Source organism: Oryza brachyantha, chromosome 9 (assembly GCF_000231095.2).
Source record: "Oryza brachyantha chromosome 9, ObraRS2, whole genome shotgun sequence".
Taxonomy (NCBI): Eukaryota; Viridiplantae; Streptophyta; class Magnoliopsida; order Poales; family Poaceae; genus Oryza; species Oryza brachyantha.
In genome coordinates, this window is record NC_023171.2 from 11560593 (window position 1) to 11586481 (window position 25889).

Genomic DNA, 25889 nt, shown 5'->3' on the forward strand with positions numbered 1-25889 from the left:
ACATCGGACAAGTGATAAAAAGAAGTCGGGTATATTCTGCCGGGCTAACTAGGGGGCTCAGCAAGGACAAAGGCATTGGCTTTGGCACACTAGCCCGGATTCCATTCCAGCTTCTGAATTTGCACACACAAGAATTGCACGTAGTATATAGTACGTGTCCGTACGCTGGCGCAATTCCGGTGGAACAGTTCGGGGTCTCGTCTCCATGCGTGAACAGGAGACGCGACGACGGCGGCGAGCGACGCACGGGGACAGAAAAAACAAATCCTCTCCCTCTTCTCTTCTCGCGCCTCCCGATCCACGTTGCTGTGCCTGTGCCTGCCGATAGGAATAGGATCCAACGGGAAAAATATATATCCTCTCGCTTCGCTTGCATGCACACCTGCACGCGCCGGCGCGCGTGCGGTTTCGACGATCGCGAGCACTAGCAGCGCCAAGCCCGGGGATCGCGGCCTAATCTCCAACTTGCGTTTCAGAAAGATGGGCCTCGGTTTTGGGCTACCGAGATTGAGACCCTGGGCGATCGTAGCGGACTAGCGGTCCAAGCGGATGGGTCTATTTAGTGAACTAACCATCCGCAGCGCGAACGTTCGCTGAATAGCTCTTCTGGTCTAAGGCCTGTTTAGTTCCTAATTTTTTTTTCCAAAAACATCACATCGATTTATTAGAGTACCTAAATAAAACATTAAATATAGATGAACCAAAAAACTAATTGTATAGTTATAGAATAAATCTTGAGACGAATCTTTTGAGCATAATTAGTCCATAATTAGCCATAAGTCTACAGTAAGTAACATGTGCTACTGATGGATTAATTAGGCTCAAATGATTCGTCTCGCGGTTTCTAGGCTAGCCGTGAAATTCGTTTTTTCATTCGCGTCCGAAAACTTCTTCCGACATCCAGTCAAACATTTGATGTGATACTTCTCCCAAAAATTTTCTCAATCTAAACGCCACCTAAGTTACGTGTCATCTTCGTTACGTGTCATCTTCTGCCGTGTCTGATGTAAGATGGACGGGCACGACAGATTTGAGCGTGCTGGTATTGCTGTCTATGTACTTAGGGGCTGTTTAGTTCCCAAAATTTTTTCCCCAAAAACATCATATCGAATATTTGGATATCTAAATGAAGCATTAAATATATATATAAATATTAAAACTAATTACATAGTTATGAAGGAAACAGCGAGACAAATCTTTTAAGTCTAATTAGGACGTGATTAGTCATAAGTGCTACGGTAACCAACGTGTGTTAATGACGGATTAATTAGACTCAAAAGATTCGTCTCGCGGTTTTCAGGCGGAATCTGAAATTTGTTTTGTAATTAGACTAATTTTAATACTTCAAATATGTATTTAAAGTTTTGATGTGATGTTTTTTAAAAAAAATTTACAAACTAAACACCCCGTTAGTTTGTAACAGATTTTCTATTTTATTACATGGGAGATTGGGAGGTACACGTGTACATAAGCAGCCAGTACACATGTCGCTATGCGAGCAACTAGCGGTGAAGGTGTGATTTGTATAAGGAAAATGACTAAAAATCTTGAAGGGGGCATAGTACACTATTGCTTAGATTAGTTGCCTAATTAAATTAGATGATTTGTATTGCCTAATTAAATTAGATGATTTGTATGTAAAAAATTATTAGAGGGTGTTTGGCCACGAGCCGCACCTTCATGTTTTCCACCACTGTGCACCACACTCCACGAATGCACCCTCTAATAGTATATCCAAACAGACAAAAACCAATGATACATTCTCGACCTCACTTTTTTTGGTTGATAGCTAGCTCACTTGCACGTACATATCATTCGTAGGCATCATAATTTAAACTCTGACAGATGCATTCATGCACCCACAGCTATACGCTCACCCGATGTGCTTCTCTTGCTTCAGTCATTCTTCGTCTCTTTCTTCTCGTCAATCCGATCGTCCGAGTTCTTCACGTTGTTATTGTCGATATCTGATATCACTGTTCACTCCGAGCTATATCACTGTTCACTCCGACGGCAAAATGTTTTGGGAATAGTCACATCGAACGTTTGACCGGATATCGGAAGGAGTTTTTGGACATAAATGAAAAAAACGAATTTCACAGTCAGCTGAAAACCGCGAGACGAATTTTTTGAGCCTAATTAAGCCGACATTAGCACATGTTGGTTACTGTAGCACTTATGGCTAATCATGGACTAATTAGGCTCAAAAGATTCGTCTCGAGATTTCTCACATAACTATGTAATTAATTAGTTTTCAATTTATTTATATTTAATGCTCTATTTAAATATCCAAAAATTTAATATGATGTTTTTAGGAAAAATTTTGGAAACTAAACATGGGCCTACCTTATGAAGGCACAAATAGTGGTCGTACAGTGCACTGTACACTACCATGCTCACCTAAACAGCCCGTACATTCTGCAAGTGTAGAACTGTAGATGAGGTAATGTATGTATACTACTAGTACTACACCAGTAGTAGCACTTGAGTTGGAAGGATCAGAATTGCATCACGGATTTTCACTTCAGAGTCAAATTTTTAATTTTTAATTTAGAATTAAAATTTTTTATCTTAAATTTAGAGTTGATTTTTAGGTTTTTTCGTCAAAGTTTCTTTCTAACGTTGGCTTTTAGATCATTAAGAAAATACATATATAAAACTTTTATTCATAAATTATTTTTTATTTAAATTTGTTTGGTTTTTTCAACCCACGAAAAGTTTAGGGTTGGCTTTGATTTAACAAAATAAACTACGTTTCACCGTAAAATAAAATTTAGTTTATTTAACCGTAAAATAAAATTTAGTTTATTTAATTAAAATAGGGTTTATCTAAAATACCCGTAGATCGACGCGCAGGCCATCCCTACCACCGTCACCCCCTATTGATTGGTACGGCTAAGATTCCGGCGGCCTGGCTGCAGCTGCAGGACACATCAACCTCCCAGCGACGGTGACGACAACGCAAGGGATAAGTCTCCTGGCCCTGTCTGCGTCGCGCATCTCGGTCGAACTTGCTGGACACAACAACACGTACACTAATTAACGCGCTGTCTCACCGGGCTACTAGCTATAGCCTGATACGTACGTATCCGAAGCGGCGATTAGCTGGAAGTACGAGCTGGTTTCGTGCGTGTCCCGCCTGCCTGGGACGTTAATCACCTGCTCCCTCGGTGAATTTATTTTAGAACGAAGAAGATAGTAATCTTTCATTTCATATTATAAGATTTTTTAGCTATTTCTAAATAGATCTGTTGTTCAATATATAGTAGTTGTATATATATCTAGATTCATTAGTATCCATATGAATCTAGACAATGCTAAACAATCTTACATTATGAAACAGAGGTAGTATTTATTATCTTACTAATATGTGGATTCATTTTACTATAGACTCGTATAAGTGATTCTAAAATTACCTAATCCAAGTCACAAGATCATGGAGGATCGAGATGTTTGTCGTAGTTTCTGTTTGTATATGCTACTGTTCTGATTTCCAGTAGCTAGCTAGTTTATTCTGGTTCCCTGCAGTGCTGGCTGTTGTTACTAAGTTTGTCCTTGGACTTCAGAACCGCCCTTGAGACTAGTCCGTGGTGCTGGTTTGTTTCTTCGGCTTCAGAATTAGCGATGTTCTATGCAAGTCCTGTTAATTAGCTCGATTGATCTAGCTATAAGGCTACCAGCAGAGAACACAACAAATACTGTCAAATACAAGTGATTCGGTACGACATTCTGGCGGCGTTGTTGGGAATCCAGGACAAAAGGGATCCAATTGCTACTACAGTTTTACAGCTTATATTCCTCCTGGCTCCTGAGCTTGCTAGCTGCTCCGCCTCCAACAAGCTAGCAACGCTTTTATATTTGCCGAGATGCAGTGGTACGTGGTCGCATTTGGAGCCGGCGGTACACCGGCTCAACTTGCGCGGCACAACTTGTCGGCGAGGACGACGTCGACGGCGACAGAGCATGGGACAAGACTCTGGCCGTGCGCGTCGAGCATTCCGAAGGTGGGAATCACATGTTCCGTTAGCTTTCCTACCGCCGACGCCCGACGGGCGACGGCTATGCCTTTCGATCAGGAGGCGATCCGCGTCGGCCGTGTTAGGAACTTGGGCCTCGGTAGCTTTCCTTCTTCAAGGAAACAGTCCATTTTTTTTCTGACTCCCCTCAAGTATTGCCTGAGTTTGACTCCCCTAGCTCCCAGCGACTGTGAGTCAGCGACAACGCAATACAGTGCAGTGGCGGAGCTGGCTAGCTCTCGGATAGGTCGAGGGGTCGCTTGAACTTGTCATGGTCAAGATTCGTAGTCTATAAAATTTAGTCAATCATCAAAAAGAACACTATTAGGCCTTGTTTAGTTGCCAAAAATTTGTGTAAAAGGGTCACGTCGAACGTTTGACCAGATGTTGTATGGGGTGTTCGGACACGAATGAAAAAACAAATTTCAGATTCCGCCTGAAAACAGCGAGACGAATCTTTTGAGTCTAATTAATCCATCATTAGCACATGTTGGTTACTGTAGCACTTATAGCTAATCATATTCTAATTAGGCTCAAAAGATTTGTATCATGATTTCCTGCGTAACTGTGTAATTAGTTTTAATGTTCATGTATATTTAATGTTTTATTTAGATGTCCAAAGATTCGATATGATGTTTTTGAAAACAAATTTTGGGAACTAGATAGGGCCTTAGTGGCTGTTTGGATCCAGGGACTTTTTTTAGTACTTTGTCACATCGGATGTTTGAACATTAATTAGAAGTATAAAATATAGACTGATAATAAAACTAATTGCATAAATCAAAGCTATTTCATTAGACAAATTTTTAAGCCTAATTAAGCCATATTAGCAAATGTTTACTGTAGCATCAGATTCGCTAATTATGGACTAATTAGGCTCAATAGATTCGTCTCATGAAATAATCCAGAATATAAGGTGAGTTTTATTAATAATCTATATTTAATATTTCTAATTAGTGTTCAAGGTGTGACAGGACTTAAAAAATTTGGTGGGAACCAAACAGGCCCTAGTCGCTCGGGCTTAGCGGCTCATCCACCGGTGGATACAACTACAACTTATGTACGGACAAGTATACCTATGTAGATTCCGGTTAGCGCAACGCGAGGACGCCAAATCTCCGAGCGACGTCGGGGGACGGGGACAGGACAAGGGACAATTCTCTGGCAGCGCGCGGTGCGCATTCCGATCGAATTTGCAGGCAGGATGGAACAACCGCACTTCTCAAAACCTGTAGCGGCGGCGGCCTCGTCGGTCGCGCGTCGCCGGACAGGCCAATTCGCCCGTGTGCTGCTGCCATTCGAAATAATTCTGACATGAAAGCTCAGCTGTTTACTGAAATGTGCTGAAACGATAATCCTGTACAGTGAAAACCCCGTGCAAGTAGCGTCTAGTGGCCTGCAGAGCGGCACCGAAATGACAGACATTGATTCTTGGTCCTTGAAGACAGAAATGGACACTGGACAATGGTAAAATTGGGTTTTGGGGTATGCCAATATGTGCATTCTGCACGCTTTGCTATGGTTACAGGACAAGGATTTGGCACTCTAACACCCTTATAGTTTGGCTTTTTTATGTGGAAAGAAGACAAATGGCATATTTTAAAATAAAAAATAATTAATTTTTATATATGTGTTCTTAGCGATCTAAATAGCAAAGGCTAAAAAATATATTATGGTAAAAATACCCTTAAAATCAACTCTAAATTTAAAGTTAAAAAATTAAAATTTTGGCTTATAGACATAAGCAAAAGCGAAAGCGAAAAGACGAGACTTTAATATTCCCATCATCAAAGAATTGCACATCTTTATGTAGCTGCATATAAGTACACTAATATCGCAATCCCATGGAATCAAATTAGTTGAATTAGTAAATTTCTTTTCATGCAATTAGTCGTTTGCCCCCACTGAGACGAGACAAGCGGATAAGAGCCTAGGGTTTATACGCAGTAGCAGCAGCGAGGCGAGGGGAGCATGGGGGCGGGGGGTTTGGATGGAGGAAGGAGACGAGAGGTGAGGTGAGGTGAGGTGAGGTGGCCCGGAGTGTTCTAGAAGCGCCTCGGGCGCACGGGAGTGGCGTGGCGAGAGTGTGGTAATGGCGGCAGCGCCGTCGGATGGGCTCATCTCGATGGCGGGGATGGGGATGACGTCACGAAGGAGGCCCTACCTGTCAAGGTCGGTTGCTCTGGGCCACTCTTTCTGAACAATTTTTGTGGCTGGGCTAGGCTAGGCTGAGGAAGAGTGTTTCGTGAAGTCTAGCCCGCGGGAGTATTGTTTGGGCTTTGTAGCTGTTGGTATGTGGGTTTTGGGTATTTAGCCCAATAGCTGAATGTGGCTCGGCGGCTGGCACTTCCTTCGCTCCAAAAGTAGGAATGGACCAAAAGGCATGTTCGGCTTTCGCTAATACGATGCATACGTGATGGTTTGACTTGAAAATTCGTTTTATGTGGTGTTGATGTGACACATATATGGCTCTAGAAGAATAATGATAAACAAAGTAAACCACACATTACGGGGGTCACATTTTGGTCATAAAAATATAAAAAAAACTAGTGAGGCCGACATGTCAGTGAACCTGACTCCCTCGACGGCTCCACTAGCATCACTCTCTATGCGAAGAATGACCTGATAGAAAGGGAGGTGATCTATATGGCAAAACTAACAAGTGTGCACTCCTACATCAACTTGTTATTGGTGGTTTACCAAACCAAGGTCCACAAGCGCGGGGTGCAGATGTCCAGTGTGCAAAGGGAGCGGATCGCCATCGTGCGTGCCATTATTAAGGACATGATCGTCGTACTCCTGGATGAGAGCGTTGGACATGGAGTTAGAGAGCTCGTCATGCAGCAGGCGTTGGACAAGGTGATGAGGAACTAGACCATTGTCATAGTAGCACACCAGGTATCAACGATCAAGAATAACAATGTCATCTCGGTGCTGTAGGATGGATGACAAGATCATCGAGCGGGCGGCTCGCCAACACCTCATTGAGAATAGTAACGGCGCCTGCCATAAGCTTGTCAGCTTGCACAAAAACGTGAGCAGGTGCAGAGGCAATGATCCTATATCCCTGAAGAAACATGTGGTAAGCAAGGGTTCACGCATGCATGCAAGAGAACATGCGAGGAAGTGGCGAAACCGTGAAGGAAGGGGGTCCCACTAATATTTTTATCTTTTATGTGACTAACAAACAAGTCCCACACAATTGTGTTTTATTTTTCTTTCGGAGTCACATAAGTGTCGTGCAGACTGGGTACCAAATCAAATCAACCATGTAAGATATCACACTAGTGAAAACTGATCCTAGTTCTGTCTTTGGGACCATGTTCGCGCCTGTTTTAACAAGCATGGATGTGTCGAATCAGATTCTGGGGTTGAGGAACGGAAATCGAATTCGCCGTATAACCGACGGACCTAAATACACTTTCCCCCCAAAAGTATCCAGGCGGCCCAAATCCATCGCAGAGCCAGAAGCAGGCCACGACAGCCCACGCCACCCTCCACCTTCAGCAATCCCGCACTCCCGCCTCCGCACGCGCGCCTCCGCACTCCGCCCGCCGCAAAACCGGACTCGCAAAATCGCACGGCGCCACCACCCACACCACACCCTGACAAGCGTGGTGGAATCACGCGGGCCGCTGAAAACGACGGCGTCTACACGTACGCGACGTCCGCGGCCGGAGCTTTTCAGCATACCAACGCACACCACATGCCTCCCAAACCTGCGCGAGACAGAGCACTGCAGCAGCAGCAGCATCGATCACCCGTGCGGCACAGGTAGTCAAAAAACTCTCGGAGATGCGAGGCGCCAGAGACATCCAGTCCAGATCCTGACGCTGCTGTGACAGCACCGGTAGTAGAGCAGCACTAACTACCAACTGAAACTCTAGAACCATGAGCTTATACTGTATTAGTTTTGCTACTTGTCATAAAGACTTTTTTTTTTAGTTTTGCTCGTTGTCTGAAAAAGACTTTACTTTTAAAACGATTATTGTATTAGAATTCAGTAATATAGAAGGACAAATATGCATTGCAATTTTTTTCAAAAAATTATAGGATAAATACATTGGGACTTGAAAAGGTGAATAGTGTTATAGTTTTCATGGTTTTGTTTTAATTTGTATGAGATAATTAAAAGTTATTTCTTTTTGGAACATATAGATGAGTAGCAAACCCATGACAATCACTAGACGCTGCCAGGTGGGGCCATGGGTCTGACCAGGAACACATTCATCAGGTTCATCACCTCGATCAGCGGGTAATACTAGTGCGGTAGCTAGGCACCATCCCTCGGTTGAACGCATGATCTCTCTCACGCGAAATTGTTAATTCGATCACCACGATGCAGCTGTGTGACAGATCTTTGACCGGGGAGGGTGATCCGAGCAAGAAAAACAAAAATGGTTAGAACCCTAAATTACTACTTACTAGGGCAAGAATCTTGACTGTTAAGCAACGTGGCTCCCCCCTCGCCTACTTAGGTACCCGCGAATTAAACCACTCCCATTATCTACCACTCACTCATCACTCCATCACCAACTTGGGCAGATCTGATCACGCTGCAGGCACTGGCCCATCACCCCCACCCTTCGCAGCCAATGCGGCGCCGCCACGTGGCACGCCCGAGCAGAGATTGTGCTGTAAAACTTAGTAATTAACTCGAAGCAATCACCGTGTCAGTGCTACTGGTTTGGTACCCCTAGCAAGCACAGCAATGGCAAGGAATCCTAGACGCCTAGCTAGTGATCTCCCTGCAAGAACCAAGAGAGTACTATAGGGAAGCTGGGTCATCGATCTCACACGAGAATGCGAGATGGTTTGTTTGCAGTTAGTTTACCACCCCCCATGCACGCATGGTTCGTCGATGTGAAGACATCTCGCTGTATGGATGGATCCATGCATCCGGTCGACCCATCGATCGATCGATCACCTCCGCTTCTCGTCGAACACACGGCGGCGCGAATATAAACTGTTTGGTTTTTTTTCATCAAGTTCAAAAAACTCAAACTGCATTCCAGGACTTTATCAATTCTTGTTGTTTCGCCAATGGTTTTTAAGAAATCCGGAGATACCGTTTGTGAGCGGTTTGTTTTATCCGATATCAAGATTGTGAATCCTAGAGAAAACTATGCATAGTGCATCACTTCCCATTCGCGTGCAATGTGCATTCAATTTTCCACGATAAATTCTGTGTCTTCGTTGTGTCTTTGATCCGATCAATTTTTCTAACAAATCGTTTTTTTATCCGATACCGATACTGTGAATCCTAGAGAAAACTATGCATAGTGCATCACTTCTCGCGCCTTCCATTCGCGTGCGATGTGCATTCCGTCGCGGCAGAAGCCTCAATGCGAGCCAGAGCTTGTCTGAATTCTGATGGCCGGTGTTGAGTCGCCCGGAGATTGATCGGTTTCTGATCGGTTCTTGGGCACACAATTTGATCGACCTCCATGTGACAAGCAGTCAAGAATAGCGAGTTCATCGCTTCAGCTAATTAAGCTAGGACCACTGCGTGTCATAGCATCGGTGTGCGTGCGAGCGAGCGAGAGAGACAAGGTGAGGATTAATAAAAACGGGAGGCACGTACGCAGCCGGGGACAGTTTGGTATTCTAGAGGGCGTTGTCAGATGGCAATTTGAATATGCAGTAGCTCTCTTTGACTCACAGCAGCTGCAGTTGATCTGAAGCTCTGAACCTCTAGCTAGGTCCTTATAAAACCCATGCACTGCCCACCTAAACCTCTCCTTTGATCCTGTGCAACTGTGCTGGTTTCGGAGTTGGCAACTGGCTGGCTTTGCAGGGCTGTGCGTCTGGCTGGCAGCATGAGGTGTGCAAGTGTTCTTCTGCTGCTCCTGCTCTCCCTGTCTGCTCTGTCTGCTTCAACTGCTGAAGCCAACGAGGTTAGTACTCACAACTAGAATTCTCTTACCTGTCATTTCAGCATACTAGTTGTAACAAGTGGTAACAGTACGTAGATTTCAACTTGCAAGTGAATTCAGGTTGGTTATTTTCTGCTTCTTTGTGAAAAACGCAGGAACGGTTGTCGCGAGACAATGCGGCACCGTCAATGGGTCGGAAATGGTTGAGAGGACGGAAGGCGACGGCAATGGCAATGGCTACAGCTGCGGGTCGGGGACATGGGGATGTGGTGGTGGAAGGCAAGGGAGGAGGAGAGAAGAAGAACACAGGTGCAAACACTGCCCATGCCCATGGAAGCGAGAGAGCCGTAGAGGTTACCGTTGTCGGGTTAAGCGGCGAGGTTGCTGGAGCTGGACGAAAGAGCGGCGGCAAGCACGGGTTTGCCGGCCTCGTGCCGTTCAGTTCCGATTACCGCACTCCGAGAACTCATCCGCCAAGGAATAACTGACAGGAACAAAAAGGCAAAGGCTTCTTCTTGGTTCTTGCCACTGCTTGTAATTACTAGGACTAATTTGAAATCAGCTAGTGCTAGTGTGTTCTCCACACTCCTCTTGTAGGCTTTGAATCTCTGACGGCTCCCAAATTTAGCACCTAGACTCAGATCCTGTCATTAGCATTTTTGCCGGTTATATATCTTTTTTAAGCAATTTTACAGTCCTTGATAAGGTACCAGGAGATACCAAAATTTTAATGTAGAATTTTAGTACCTCTCAGTATCTACTCAAGGACCGTAAAATTGCTTATCTTTTTTGACAGAAATCAAGCATGTAGTGCAGGCTCTGAATGATGGACTCAAATGTGCCATTTTTTCTGTTGTTGCAGGAGCAGCGAACCAAGAAGCAGATGCATCTGCTAAAGCTGTAAATCATGAGGTATGTGCATTTCAATTCGCACTGCATTCATCGAGTGGCACGCATGCCTACCACCTTCTACCGTGAGCTGATGAATTGCTCTCATTTGCACTTCAGGAGGAGCAGAGCAAGAGACGAGCTGCAGCAGCAGCAGCAGCAACTCATGTCATGTTTCAGGGACACGACGACGCAGCCGCCGCGGTGTCCAAGATGATGGGCATGGACTACAAGACGCTGGGTGCTCGTCACCATCGGCCAATCAACAACGACGCTCCATTGGATCATGAGCTCGTCGTCGAGAAGCCCTAGACACGTTTTGACTTAGCTAGCTAGATATCATCTAGCCATTGGAGCATGAGAGATGCTGCTGGCTCCTCTGCCTTTATAGATACATGTATTTGGTCTTTGCTTTTTTTTTTGTCAGACACGTATAGATTGTTAGCTGATAGTAGCTAGCTAAGATAGGTAGGTAATGTAACCACTCTGACTCCAAGCAACATGTAGCCCATCGATCTCTTGGCCACTAAGGTTGAGGCTGATGGGCAGTTTTGGTGTGTGTGATGTGCTCGGAGATTGGAGTGGAGAGCATCTGTAATTTGTCAGCAACATTTCTGAAGTTGCAGAGAATAGATGGAAACTGTCAGACTGATGGTTGCCCATGTAGTTCATATTCCTCCGTCCGAAAAATAGTGCATTTGGTTGTGGATGTAGTATATAGGTGACAGTTGCATAGTGAGAATCTGAGAAAAGCTTTTTTTTGAGGGGCAATGTTACGGTACCTCATACTATTAGCGGTAGTAGTGTAGTAAATTTTAAATCTGGCTATGTATTTTTAATAAATATATTAAACATTTTATTTGAAACTTTGGTAATATATATTTAACAATTCATCTATTTTAACATGATACATGACATACAAATTTATCGCAATGTTATATTTTTTATTTCCTATTTTACCCCTATAAAATTTCTACTACATCTACTACCGGCGTAGTATAGTATAACTAGAGCCATTAGATCTAAAGCGGCGAACGACTCATAATTATTTGAGGGTACGATAAAAAAATCTTTTTTGGGGGAGGGGGGTTAGAGATAGTCCATGTGAAGAGTAGTGGTATGTTCTTCGTGCATTCAAATTACCAGCCCAAATGCGGGGTTGGGCTTTGGGTGGGGCCCGAAAAATATGGCCTAAAAAACCAAGCCCAAGTCCAAGAACCATTCTAAATGCTCTAGGCTCGAGCCTGAATCGAATGCTAGGATTTCTCAGTCTGGGCCAGGTACTTTGGGCTTTCTTAGACTTTTCATATTTTTAGGATTCAAAGTTCAGGTCCAAGCCCAGCCCGGTACTCCATCGGGTTAGGCTTTGGCCTTTTTTAGACTGGGCTAGGTCTGTTGCTTGATTTGCTGGGCCAAATGTCTTTATTTGGCCCATCGTATTAGCTAGAAGTTCCAAATTAGGCTCGGCTCAACCCATCTGAACATGCACCTTTGCCAAGTTGAACTAGGAGGTACTATCGTCGGACGGTAATCAAATTACCTGTCTTTGCACATCAGTATTGTATTAGAGTGAGAGGTCAAATCCTGGATATATAGGGTGTAGTTCTATTCCACGCCCTCACGTGATGACCAAACACACCCCAACCTGTCCAGCGACATTGATACATACTATCTCCACTCTAGGAAAAAAGAAAGAGTTTGGGGGTGAATCTAACCACGGTGCTTGTTCAGATTCATTCTCATAATTCAGTTTCTTCCTGAACGGATGGAGAACATCGCGTGACGTCCAGTCCAGACCTGTTTACGGGGGAGTTCTCAAAATGAAAAGGAAAAGAAGATGCTGCCTTGCCGTAGCCGCTGCAGCTGGCAGCTGGCCATCCAAAACGACCCAATGGCAGACGGTGGCGAACCCGACCACGCGAGCCTTTTTGTCGCGCTTCCAATGGCGCACGCCTCGCCCATGCGGTGCTGGCCGGCCGCCGGTATCACGCCATCAACGTCGCGCGGGTGACGCCGACGCGGGGGGCCAATAATGCAGCGGAGCGCACGACAAGAGGCGTCAGGCCGCCGGCCTACTGCGAGGCGACACGGCGGAGGACCGAGCAGAGACACCTGCTGCTGTTATCGGGGCGATCGTTTGGAATTTTTATTTTTTTAAGTAAAAAATAAAATGGATAGAACATTAGTGATCTAAAAGGCGAGGACTAAAAAATAAAATACGATAAAAAATCTCAATTAAAAATCTAAATGCTAATTTATAAATATAATTAGAAGTGAAAAGACAGAGCGACGTCGACTTGTCAGCTCCAAGAGCAAGAGGATCATATTCTTCTGACCTTTTTTTTACTTGCGAGAGATGAGTTTCAGGTGGTATTTAGATTGAGAAAATTTTTAGAAAAAGTGTCACGTCAGATGTTTGACTGGATGTCGGAAGGGGTTTTCGGACACGAATGAAAAAACGAATTTCACGGCTAGCCTAGAAACCGCGAGACGAATCTTTTGACCCTAATTAATCCATCATTACCATATGTTGGTTACTATAGCACTTATGGCTAATCATAGACTAATTAGGCTCAAAAGATTCGTCTCAAGATTTCTTCCATAACTATACAATTATTTTTTTAATTCATCTATATTTAATGTTTGATTTAGGTGTTCAAAAATTTAATGTGATATTTTTGGAAAAAAATTTAGGAACTAAACGCAACATCCACTTTGTGAGCTGTGAGAGTGCGAGACTGTGAGATGGACGTGCTACCGAACATGGCTATCCTGACATGGGAAGAAAGAGCATAAAAAAGGTCACTTATGTTCGTGGATAACAGAGCAGGGTGACGGCTCCCCTGAGTGTCTACAGGATGCTGGCGATATCAGAAACAGTCCCAGGCGATCCCTCCAAGAGCGTACGTCAATCCCGGCACAAAACAACGATCCAGAGGATCGTGTGCTTTCGTGGGTTGATATCATGAGGATATTATATAGTAGTAGCACTTCAGTTTTAACAAACATGAGAGCATTGCATTGCATTGCGTCTAAGGCTTTTTTTTTTTTCCTTTTTCTAAAAACATCACATCGAATATTTGAATATTTAAATAAAGTATTAAATATAAATGAATCAAAAAACTAATTGTACAGTTATGGGAGAAATTGTTTGATGAATTTTTTTAAGACTAATTAGTCCATGATTTAGCCATAAGTGCTACAGTAACAAATATGTGCTAATGACGGCATGATTAGGCTCAAAGTATTCGTCTCGCGGTTTCCAGACGAGCTGTAAAATTCGTTTTTTCATTCGTGTCCAAAACCCTTTCCAATATCCGGTCAAACGTCCGATGTGATATTTCTACCAAAAACTTTTACCATCTACGCACCCCCTCTAAGATTTCTGCAGGAGACATGATGCCCCAGTCTGATGGTGATATCAGCCAACCATGTAGGTTACTCAAGAGGATGGAATTGGTCACTGGCATTATTTTTCTGATGCAGGTTCTGGACAGTTCTTCGATAATAACATAACATGTCTGAACAAGTTGAGCACCAATGAGGAGCAGCACTACAGATACAAACAGGTTATATATATACATATGCATATCTGCAGTAGCATCCAGGTGCATATTATGGTAAGCGTCTTCAAAATGGTACAGTGGCATGACCGGTACACCGGCGGTGCCGGCACACTCACCACTACCAGGTGGCGCTGGCACAGGCCGAGGTCGAGCCCGGTATTGCGAGGTACTCATATATGTACAGATGAAAGAACAACCCAACACATGTCAAAGCTATGCACAAACACAACACACCCTCCTGCAAAGCTCATGTATGTCAAGGACGGTCTTATTCCCGAACCACCTCTATATCCTCTCCGAGAACAGACACCTAGTACAAGCGTAGAGAGCTGCCGCTAGCTGCTGCTGCTGCTGAACACCTCTGGGTTCCATCTACATTACCTTGGTGTAAAGCTGCTTCTTCTACTACTAGTTTCAAAACTGGCAAGAAGTGCCCAGCCTCTGCAACGGACGAGGGCCACCAGCAGCGGTGTGCTTCCGGGCTCGGAAAGCGCTCGGGAGCAGCTCCTTCAACTTGTCGAGGAATGCACTCCACTCCTCGGGGCCCATGTCTGACAGCTTCACAAAACTGGCGCTGGGAGGGAGAAGCTCATTGGCACTCCTGCTACCAGACTGATGCTCACTACCTTTGCCACTATAGTTAGTTTTAGCAATCAGCTTGCTCTTGGGAACACCTTTGCGGTACGCTCTAGCTTTCCCAAGGAAACCGAGCCCCTTGAACGATGCTGATAACTTTGAGACTGAAGGAATCTGCTTAGAGAACGGATTTTTCAAGTTGAAAGCATCATACTTGATCACCTGCTCATCATCGTCATCCTCTTCATCCTCCTCCACTTCATCATCTTCCTCATCGCACTCATCTAACTTTGATAGTGGATTACTGTGATTAGCCTTCATGGGCCCAAACTTGCTGAAAGATGGTAATTCAAATTCATCTGAAACATCCTCATTGTCGAGAGAGAACTGGGTGACGCCATCATCGTCATCTTCAACTCTAACTTCTGGAAGAAACAGCTCTCTGTCCTCGACCAACTTCCTTGCCTCCATACAGAGAAGCTCAAGCTCGCTTGGCTCCTCTTCTTTCCCAGTGAACGGCCTGCTCATCATCTCTCCTATCTCTGACAAGCAGAGGCCATATGCTGCAGCATCTTTGAGAAATGTTGTTGATAGCATCAGTACCCTCAGACATGCTTCACGGATAAAGGGCAGCCTCATGCGAAGCATTTCAGCATCTTTTACAGGATCCAGATTTGCAATGTAATCAAGTTCCTCCTCGGTGAAAGGAATGGATGCTTGTGGCCAGTGGATCCATTCAAAGTATGGGTCTTCTAGACATTCTGGAAGACAAAGACCATGATCAATAGGAATGAGTTCGGTCTGCACTCCAAAATTGTCAGCACCAGGGCCAAGCTTCCTAACCAGAAGATTTCCCGCATGCCTATCCGTGTTGAAGATTCTGATGTCAAGTATGCCAATCCTGTGCACTGCAGATACAGGGAAGCTTGATGTCCCATGGTCGCTAGCATCAAAATCATGAGCAATAAATTGCTGCAATGATGCAAGCTTGCTCACAGCCTGCGATTTGTTGTGGAAGACTTTACTTTTGCGGCCAACAGTGTCGTTGACATTGAACACAGAGTGTGTGATCTTGACCAGCATGGTGGGTGGGACATTTGCAAAGTTATCATAGTCAAGAAGGTAAGCAGCAACCTCTCGGAGCCCAGTCTCACCAACCCGGACAGATCTTTTGAGGCCTGGCACTCCAAGGATTTTTCCCACAAAACCTTTAGGATTATTTGGAGCAAACGGTTCTTCATCAGTTGGCTTGACAATTGCAATACGTTCCCCATTAATGTTCTTGAAGTAGTAGGCACCACCCATGCCACTATTAACAGGTACCGGGTCAACACCATTCCTTATGGCTTTCATAACATCCTTAGCAAGCTGCTTCATCTGAGAAGAGGCGCTCGAGTATCCAAGGATTGCAATGGGTTCACTCTGATCTTGCTGCTGCGCATCATGCCCAGTAGGTGAGAGACAAGGAGTGGAGCTGCTCCGATGCATCTGATTCTTCCTGAGGAGCAGTGGCGAGTCATTGCGAACACTGCTGAGATCATTATTCAGAACCAGATCACCAAAGATCAGTGAGCTCTCCTCTGTGGGTACCTGGAAGGCAACCTGGAGCTTCTTTTTCACAGTATGTGCATTTTCTCCCCTCTCCAGTTCAATGCCCAGAACAGAACCTTTGTCAGTTTGGACAAATACTCGCTTCCAACTGCATGATCTCCCCTCATTTCTGCTGCTCGAAGGATATTCACTGCTGAAGCTCCGATCCAGTACCGCAACAGCCATCTGTGTCTGAACAGGACAATCCAAGTCCCTGGACATAGAGTGGCTGAAAGGAGCTGCCTTTAAGCACTTTATCTGCTTCTTGCCTTCCTCCTCTTGACTACTCCGCCAAGGAAGCAAACAAACAGGCAGCAAGAGGAAGAAAGGCACAATCTTCCAGCTGAACCCTGTTGAGCAATGGTAAGCAGATTATAGAGAAAGCCGTCTCCACCAACTCCACATCAACTGGAAGAATTTTATCGCATAACTGAGCAGCAAATATCCTGAAAACAAATAACTGAACCATGAATCCTAAAATTATTCCAAAACAAAAGAGTAGCTTTTCTCATTTACAGGTGAAAATAAGTTAGGGTAAAGCTAGGAGGTATGTAAGACAACCATCCAGGGTACAAAAGCAAGTCAAGGGAAAATATATTAATGTTTGACACAATAACTTGTATACAGTACAGCTATAATCAAGCCTCAACTTGTTTCAACAAAACAAATATCTTTCGAACATCTTGTTCACTCGTTTCAAATGATCTAACAAGCCTTAGTGCAACAGGTAGCAGGCTTCCACAAATTTGTAACTTGTCCACAGCCTGAGGATAGCTTCCATGGAGAGTTTTGCACATCTCAATCACTTTCATAGGTATCACAGGTAATAAACCAGTAGTTGTGTCAACAGCCATGGGAGTCACCGAAGCCAGTAAACAGAAATAACTTGTACTCCCTTCGTTTCACAATGCAAAACTTTCCCGTCTTGCCTAAAGTTATATGTATACTAATAAATCTACGCGAGGCTAAAATATCTTACAATATGAGACACAGGCAGTACATTTTATGACAGTAAGCTCATGTGTCAACCTCAAACAGACAGTACCATTAATTGAATGAATATTTTTAAAATATACGGCACAAAGCATATGCAGGTAACCTGTTAATTTTTTTGAAGCTAGAAGGTAACCTGTTATAACATACAGAAGGCCATCATAGAACAAACAGAAATGTTACTAACAGATTTCCTAATGAAGAAACTAGCATTACATGTTAAATTGAGAAACAAGCATTACATGTTAAATCACGATCATTATATGTTAGATTGAGACTAGATTTTTCACTGTTTCTGATGAAATCTGGTCATAGAAATCAGTAAATCAAACGGTGGTTTTTCTGTGCAGCAATTAGAATTAAATCGCATCCAACCAAGAGGGAATTAGGATTGATTAAAGGAGGTGAGAGCTACACGACTCTACTAATAATTAATAGATATCCACAGCACACAGAAAATCGATTTTCCGTACGAACAAAAAATCAGTCAAAATTCGATCATATCTCTATTTCTCTACTGCACCAACTTGTTCACTCTGCCAGTAAAACGACATGCCACGAACTCAGAAAACAAATCCAAAAAACTCTCTCGGATCTTAACTTACTCCTAGCAAATCAGCGCGAGAAATCAATACATCGAACTCACTCTTAAACAACACGGCGCGAAAAATCGATGCATTCAACACACTCCTAACAACTCGGAGCGAAAAATCGATACATGAACAACGAGGGAGAGATAGAGTGAGTTGTGTGAAAATTAGAGAGGCAGTGAGCCACACATGCATCCTACATGTTCTCAATTGATTAGACGAGACCCAAACCACACGCATTTCGACTGACCAAAACCAAAAAGTAACTGAAAAATCACAAAAACTATGCACGATCCGCAAATCCTGCACCGTCCACCGGCGAAATCCTCATCAGAAAATGGCTTGAGACCCCACGCGCTAAACCAAAACACCGTGAACAAAAACCAGCCGAAACCTCTCCCACAAACCCGCATCGATCGAAGCAGCAGCCGAAATTCTCCGGAAACCCCGGATGCCTCAAGCCCACCGCCACGCTAGCCTCCCCGCACACCGGCGCGCACCGCGGCAGCACAAAGCCGAGGGGAAGGGAGGGGAGGGGAGCAGCAGGGGACTCGCAGGACTCACCGGCGGGACGGATCCGGGGCGCCGCCACGTACGTCCGCCTCCGGGCCGCGAGGATCCGGCGGGGGGACGCGTCGCCGGCGCAGATCCGACGGCCGGCCGGTGCGCCGTACGCCTCTCCCGCCGCGGCCGGTGGCGCGATGCGTTCGTCCTCTCTTTTTTTTTCGTTTTTTTTCTTTTCTTTTCTTTCTCCCTTGGCCTCCGAGCTTAACTCGAGGAGGTCCTAGGTGACGGGTTAATCTAAACCGTGGTTAAGGCGACACCTCTTGGCGCCATCTTTATAGCCCTGCGCTTTTTGCGATTAGCACCTCTGATTATTCGTCTATTTGTCGGAATGGTCCTTTGCCTCCTGGGATCACGACAAAAAGAGCGCCCCACTTGCGTTGCACGTCGCAACAAGCGTCGCTTACGAGCAACACAAAACTGTCGCGTTGTGCACGGCTAAGAAAAAAAAATACTCCCTCCATATTATTATTTTATTTATGGTCGTTGTCTTTTAATTATATGTTTGATTATTTATCTTATTCAAAATATATAAATAATTATTAATAGATTGTAACTTTGAATTTTTTATAGATGATGACTTATATCTTTTGCTTTTTTTGCTTTTGTCAAATTTAAATTTTAAATGAGAATAATCATTGGGCAAGTATCATTTAAATGGTGTTAGAAACGCTTATATTATGAAATAAGTTTTAATAAATAGAAATACTTATATTATATTTTAAGGCAGATGAAGTAGTTCAATGTTTTGGGTTTTTTATGTGAAACAAATGTCCTTGATAGTATCACAAATTAGAGTGTTATGTGCATATATAATATGGGTCTTTAGAAAGACTGAAAATTAGTCTTATACTTCAGTCTTGTAGTTGGAAGCAAGCTGGGTTTTAGTGAAACTAGCTATTTCACCTCAAAAATTGGAATTAATATTTCAGGTTGTAAATAATTGGATTTTCATGTTTTGAGTAATAATTGGATATGTGGAACTCGATTACACTTTGTAATTGTTGTTTGTAATATAATCTTTTGTTATTCTTCCAAATTTGCTGAGGGCATTCCTTAAATCAACACAATTGAATTTAAGGTATGCAGTTAAGGATTTGAAAGATTTTTCTAACTTCTTCATAGCGATTAGGAAAACAACCTTCCTAGTACACTTCAAACTTAACATGGTCTTGATATACTTTATTATCATCATGGTTATTATATTTTACTTTTAGTTTTATCTGGTTTACAGCCTACAATTTTGCATACTGTTGGTTTTCTTTCCTAACTTCGTCCCAAAATAAATTCACTTTTAGTCATTTTAGTTTGTCACAAAAATAAACTCATTTTTAGTCATTTAGTAATCATTGCATTTGAGTTTATAAAAGTAAGGAATAAATGCATTGAGAATAGATCTAGTAGGGATAATTGTATTATGATTTGATACAGTGAATGATATTTTAGCCTTTTAGCCTTAGTATTGGTAGGTGTATAATGAATGAAGAATAAAGTTATTTTGGAAAATTCTAGGTTATAGACTAGGTTTAATAAGGTGCTAGTTTTTGCTGTGTCAACCCTTTGGCATTGTAAAGGTGAATAAAGCTATCACATTTTTTTTGAATTTTTGAAATGATTTGTGTGGGGTTAACTCGTCTTGACTATACGCATTTCAAAAACAACTTCCTTTTATTACCAGTACACTACTAGAAGGAGTAGCAAGCATTATGTTATACATCTGTACCATTATGATACATTGATAAACTGATGCGAATACTTCTATGCAAGCTTTGTCAGTTTTTTATATTCAAAATTTAAAAACATAGTTGTTTCAATCTTAGAATAAAGAAATTGCAATTTTTCTACGCTAGGTCGCAACTCCACGATTTTAATCCATTTGAACACCTCACATGTTCTTCGATCTTAAATTTAAAGTTGATTTCAGAGTTTTTCATCAAAATTTATTTTGCAATCTTGCTTTTTTTATCGCTAAGAATATACATACAAAAATTTTATTTACAAATTATTTTTGTTTGCACTATAGCAAGACACGGAAAATAAGGTAGAGAGGGCAAGAAATTAGAGCAAAGCTAATCCTCACCAATCACAGACATGGACACATGTCAAGTCGCAGCCACAGTCACTTCACTCCTAACCTATCATTTACATGATTCCCTGCTCGTCGAACTCATAGTCGTTTGCGTTCATTTCAATCTTTTGCGCGCTTGATTTCCGAATTTATAAACGATATATTTTTATAAAATATTCTATATAAATGTTCATCATTTTAATTTTATAGGGTTAATTTTTAATTTTATAAAATTTAATTTCAATATTTATGATATTAAATAGCTATATAAAATTATATAATCTTTTATCTTTCAAAAGTACACAGCCAATCTATATAAAACCATAAAATCTTAACATATAAAATGAATGATATAGAAATTATGAAAAAGTGTAGGAGGTGATTGTTTGTATAAAAAACCAAACAACATATTGGCAGAAAAAAATCATTGATGAGTAAAAATGTTATGGATATATTCTCAGCGATAAAAAAAGTGATAAAAAAGCCAAGACTAAAAATAAAAAAATAAAATACGATAAAAAAATCTTCAAATCAACATCAAATTAAGGTTTGAAATTTAAATTCCGAAGCGAAGATATGGGTCGGTAATTTGAAACAAGCAAATGAAAAAAAAAACACGGACACACACCCCCATCGTCGTAGTCCTTGTCCACGAAAAGCGATTCTTGGGTGTCCTTCTATGCAAAAGCAATCCTGCTGAATTCTGATACTTTCCTGGACCGGAGCAAAGAAAAAGCTTCTCCGAAATCACTTTCTCCGGCTGAGAATTATATATAAAAAAACAGGAGTAAAAAATCGAATAATCATTTCATCAACGTGCCATCACTTCGTAGCGTCGGGATCGGGAAGGCTCTAGAACCGGTCGCGGTGGGACCCGCATGGCAGCGTCCGCCCTCGCGATTGGGCCACGTGGCACAGCGCGAATGGCAGGTGACCGCACCGCCGGGCGGGGCCCGCGTGGAAGCGGGCGTGGCTGCGGCCCAGTCCGGTTACTCGCCGGTGCGCGGTAGAGCCGCCGCGTTGCGTCGTCCCCCCGCGCGAATGCGCGATCGATCGTAGCTGCCAGCGATTGGGGGGCGGTGACCATCTCCGGCGACCTGCTGGATCACGCAACGGACGGAGGACGGTGGGCCTATGCTTAATGCTTTGACCCCATCTTTTCATTTTTTATCATACTTATAAACATATTTAAATTATTAACGGTAAATTTATAATTAATTTTATGATTTCGTTCAAAATTTATTTTATAGCAATACATGTATAAAAGTTTTATTTTAAATTATCTTTTATTTATAAATATATCGTTTTTCAATTTGGCGTGTGTTCAAGTCTTCTTGGCACTCACAGACGCGCAGTGAATCAGTGATCCAGTATTCCAGTGATACTCAGGCACGTGAATAGCTACGGATGTTACTGTACGTGTTGTGGATTTCGTACTGTATGTACTCTTCTTTAAAAAAGAAAACAGAAAATTGCAACATCACTTTATGTTTCTCGGCCCCGCTTATTAGCTTACTCACTCCATTAAACACGGAGACTTTCTATATTTGTCTAAATTTATATGAATGCTAATAAATCTAGACATATATATATAAATTATATACATTCATCAATTGATAAATTTAGGTAAAGATAGAAAGTTTTACAATATGAAACGAAGTTAATACCAATTAATCATTAATTTTTATAATTTAAATTTTTGCCTGAAACAGAAGCATAATCAAAATGACAACAAAAGTTTAAATTTCATCCCTATCATTTTTACTGGCAGATGTAAACATGTATTATGAATGTCTCATGCAGAGCTATTCATCGGATTATTGATGCACATTATTATGTATTTTGTTACAGTGATAAGAATTAATATTTTATAAAAAATGATTAACAAAATAAGCGGTCTTTAGTTGTTTAGCAAATATTAGGGTTCTAACATTAAATACATTGTGACCAAGTTTTGAATTTTAGGTTACTTGGATTCCCTTTCCAATGACCCAATTGGTCGTAGAATCATTAGAATAAGAAAAAATAATTTGAAGATTTAGATCCCTGTATATATTGTGGCCTGCATATAGATCCCTGTACTTGTGTAAACTTTGTCGTCTCTCACGTTAACGTTCAAGAGTTTTCGATAGATCAAAGATGTCGACGTAAGCTACCACCCAGCTGTATACACTCACCATTGAATCGGCCTAACTGACCAATTAATTCGAAGTCAGCGCTCTGCATCTACTCAATTGGTCCATCCATCCTATATACGTCAATGCACATGACATCCGTATACTTGACAATTGCTGCTGTGAATTCCTGACCAGTTTGCTCTCGATCACCTGTCCATTTCAACCTGATGTATTTATGTGCGCTTTCTGTATGCAGAGTCCATGCTCCTAGCTGATTCCTTCAACTGCATAGCGAGAGACAATTTTGGGATGGTTTTGTTTGCGAAAAATTTTGAGTTAGGTGTTCTGCACCAGATGTCGAAAAAATATTTTAATATCTAATTAAAAACTAATTACATAGGATGTCAGGAAACCATGAGATAAATTTTTTAAGCCTAATTAATCCATCATTAGTATATATGAATTATTATAATAATTATGACTAATCATGGACTAATTAGGCTGAAAATGCTCGTTTGGTAAATTTCTTCTAAACTATACAATCAATTATTTTTTAACTATATTTAATATTCTATATATGTATCCGAAGATTTAACGTAACCAGTGAACATGAAATTTTTTAAGAACTAAACAGGCTAACAGACTCTGCGGATATTGAAACCAACAGCTCCACAATGCACTCCTATAATTGATGCGAGGTCTGAAAGTGCAAGGAAAATCACACCAATGCTAAAACAAAAGACATGCCTTTCAGATGGGGCGGGCGATGGAGCAAAGAACGTGCAGGGCTGTCCGTGAAAGCCGAGACAGATCTACCCGCTGGAATCGATCAATTTCTAGTGCCAAGACAATCGCTTGGTAGTAACTAGTAAAGGGAACAGTGGTGCTGGCCAGGCACTAGCAAATCTGCCATTCATGCACCGGCACTTGGCCCACTCACTAGTCACTCCACCACTTCCTGGCCCCTAATTAAGCAGCAGCTTTGGACTAGAGAATAGTATTTTTTTACCTTTTAGAAATTGCAAACACTCGAGACTCCCTCCGTCCGTAACCATTAGCGTACATACATCCTCCCATGAAAAAGGAACAGCTAGAACATGCCTGTTTTGATGGTATTGAATAATATATATGAGATGGAAACAAATTGGGGTGACCGTCAAATGAAACATAATTTGTTTGTAAATAAAACTGTTATATACGTGTTTATAGCGATCTAACCTTAAAAATAAAGTAAAAATGAAAAACTTTAAAAATCTACTTCAAATTTAAGATTGAAAATTATGGGGTTGATTCACGTTTGCATAGTACAAAATATATTTGTTATCTACTCCCTCCGTTTCACAATGTAAAACTTTCTAGTTTTGACTAGATTTCAATGGATGCTAATAAATATAGACATATATATAAATTATATATATTCATCAATTGATGAATTTAGACAAGAATAAAAAGTCTTATGATATGTAATGGAGGCGGTTTATGGGAAGACATTGCATGTGTGTTATATCCATGTGTGTCGTGGTCAGAGTTAATTTGAACTTGGTACTCTACCACCGTACATCTATTTTAATTTACTGCTCACTAACTAATACTCCCTCCATATTTTTCTAGATGACGCCATTATTCAAAAACCTAAATAACTATTATTTATCTTATTGTGATTGAATTTATTACTAAATACTACCTCAATTTCATATTGTAATACTTTATAGTCTTGCCTAAATTCATTAATTGATGGATATATATAATTTATATATATGTCTAGATTTATTAACATCCATATAAATTTAGACAAAGCTCAAAAATCTTATATTATGAAACTGAGGGGTGTATTTTAATTATATATATAATTTTTTATAATTAAACATATATTTTTTAAATAAGACGAACAATATAATATAACATGTAACAAAAGGTAACATACAAAGGCAGTTTACATGGGAGCCCCGATTTGTATATAGAGGGCGCGCATTTGTAGAAAGAGTGGGTTCTGGCCTGTGTACTCGATCTGAGTGAGTAATGACTGTAATTGTGTGCCCGTCTTGTACCGATCAAAGATGCAGGTCAGTTATTCATCATCATCACATGAAGCCCGTCAGGTCAGGAGGCACAAAAGGACCGTAACCGGCGTGGGCCGGGTGGAAGGTGGCAAAGAACAGATCGCTCGATGCGCCCGAAAATAAATTTGAACGCAGCACTGACCTCTTGGGTGATGACTCAGCTATTTTAGATAAAAGTTAAAAATATATTTATAAGTAAAAAATGATTTATCAATAAAACTTATATATTTTTAGTGATATAAAAGGAGAAACCAAAAAATAAACTACGATAAAAATATTAAAAACAAAACCTTTAAAAAACTTAAAATTTAGTTTATAATCATAAACAGAAAGCAGAAAGAAGCCTGCGCGTCGTCGGCCAAGACTACAGAACTGGACGCTGGCCGCCGCTACACTCATGCGCTGATGCGCCATGAACTGCGTCGATCGAATGCATGCATAACACACCCTCGAACAACACACGCTCACGCTACGAAGGCGTCGTGGTTAGAGCGGCAAAAGCAGGACGACGTGGACGAATTAGGCTGATTAGTGAACAACAACAACGACATCCTACTAAATCGTTCTGCTCGGTTCGTTATCTCTTTTGGGTGCTGGCTTGCACGATCACATGGGCATCGGTAAGCTCGAGTCGAGATCGAGATGTGCTTTGCTTTGCTACGAGTTCACGGAAGCGGCCGATCCACCAACCAACCAGAGCCGAATGATGCATGTGCCCAAGGGTGCGCGTGGCATGCTAAAGATGCTACCCCTCCAACTGCACGACGTGGAGCCTCCACCGCAACGGGGTGGCAAGAAACCCGATTTTAAAGAAAAATTATCTATATTGACTTTATCTATTTTCACTGTTTTCTTTTAAAAAGGCCGAGGCCTGGCTTTTTAAGAGTTTGAGATATCGGGGTTGACCGGTTTACACGACCGTGCCACATTAATGATTCAGGTTACAAACTGAGCACATCACCAAACCCTTACATGAAATTACTAT

General features: G+C 42.0%; 1 protein-coding gene and 1 pseudogene across 1 annotated transcript; one reads left to right on the top strand and one right to left on the bottom strand.

The window, feature by feature from the left end:
- The first annotated feature begins 9835 nt into the window (after nucleotides 1-9835).
- Nucleotides 9836-10997, top strand: LOC107304899 (annotated as a pseudogene).
- A 3374-nt stretch (nucleotides 10998-14371) lies between these two features.
- LOC102701654 (phosphatidylinositol 4-kinase gamma 7-like) lies at nucleotides 14372-18926 on the bottom strand. The gene is made up of 2 exons (XM_006660677.3): nucleotides 18660-18926; nucleotides 14372-16958 (listed from the first exon to the last, which is right to left on the bottom strand). The coding sequence occupies exon 2, from the start codon at nucleotides 16732-16734 to the stop codon at nucleotides 14761-14763; it is 1974 nt and encodes a 657-aa protein (XP_006660740.1). The 5' UTR covers nucleotides 16735-16958; nucleotides 18660-18926; the 3' UTR covers nucleotides 14372-14760.
- Between the last annotated feature and the right edge of the window lie 6963 nt (nucleotides 18927-25889).

Excerpts from the sequence above, each read along its gene's own strand:
- LOC102701654 (XM_006660677.3), bottom strand. The coding sequence starts at position 16,734 with ATGTCCAGGGACTTGGATTGTCCTGTTCAGACACAGATGGCTGTTGCG.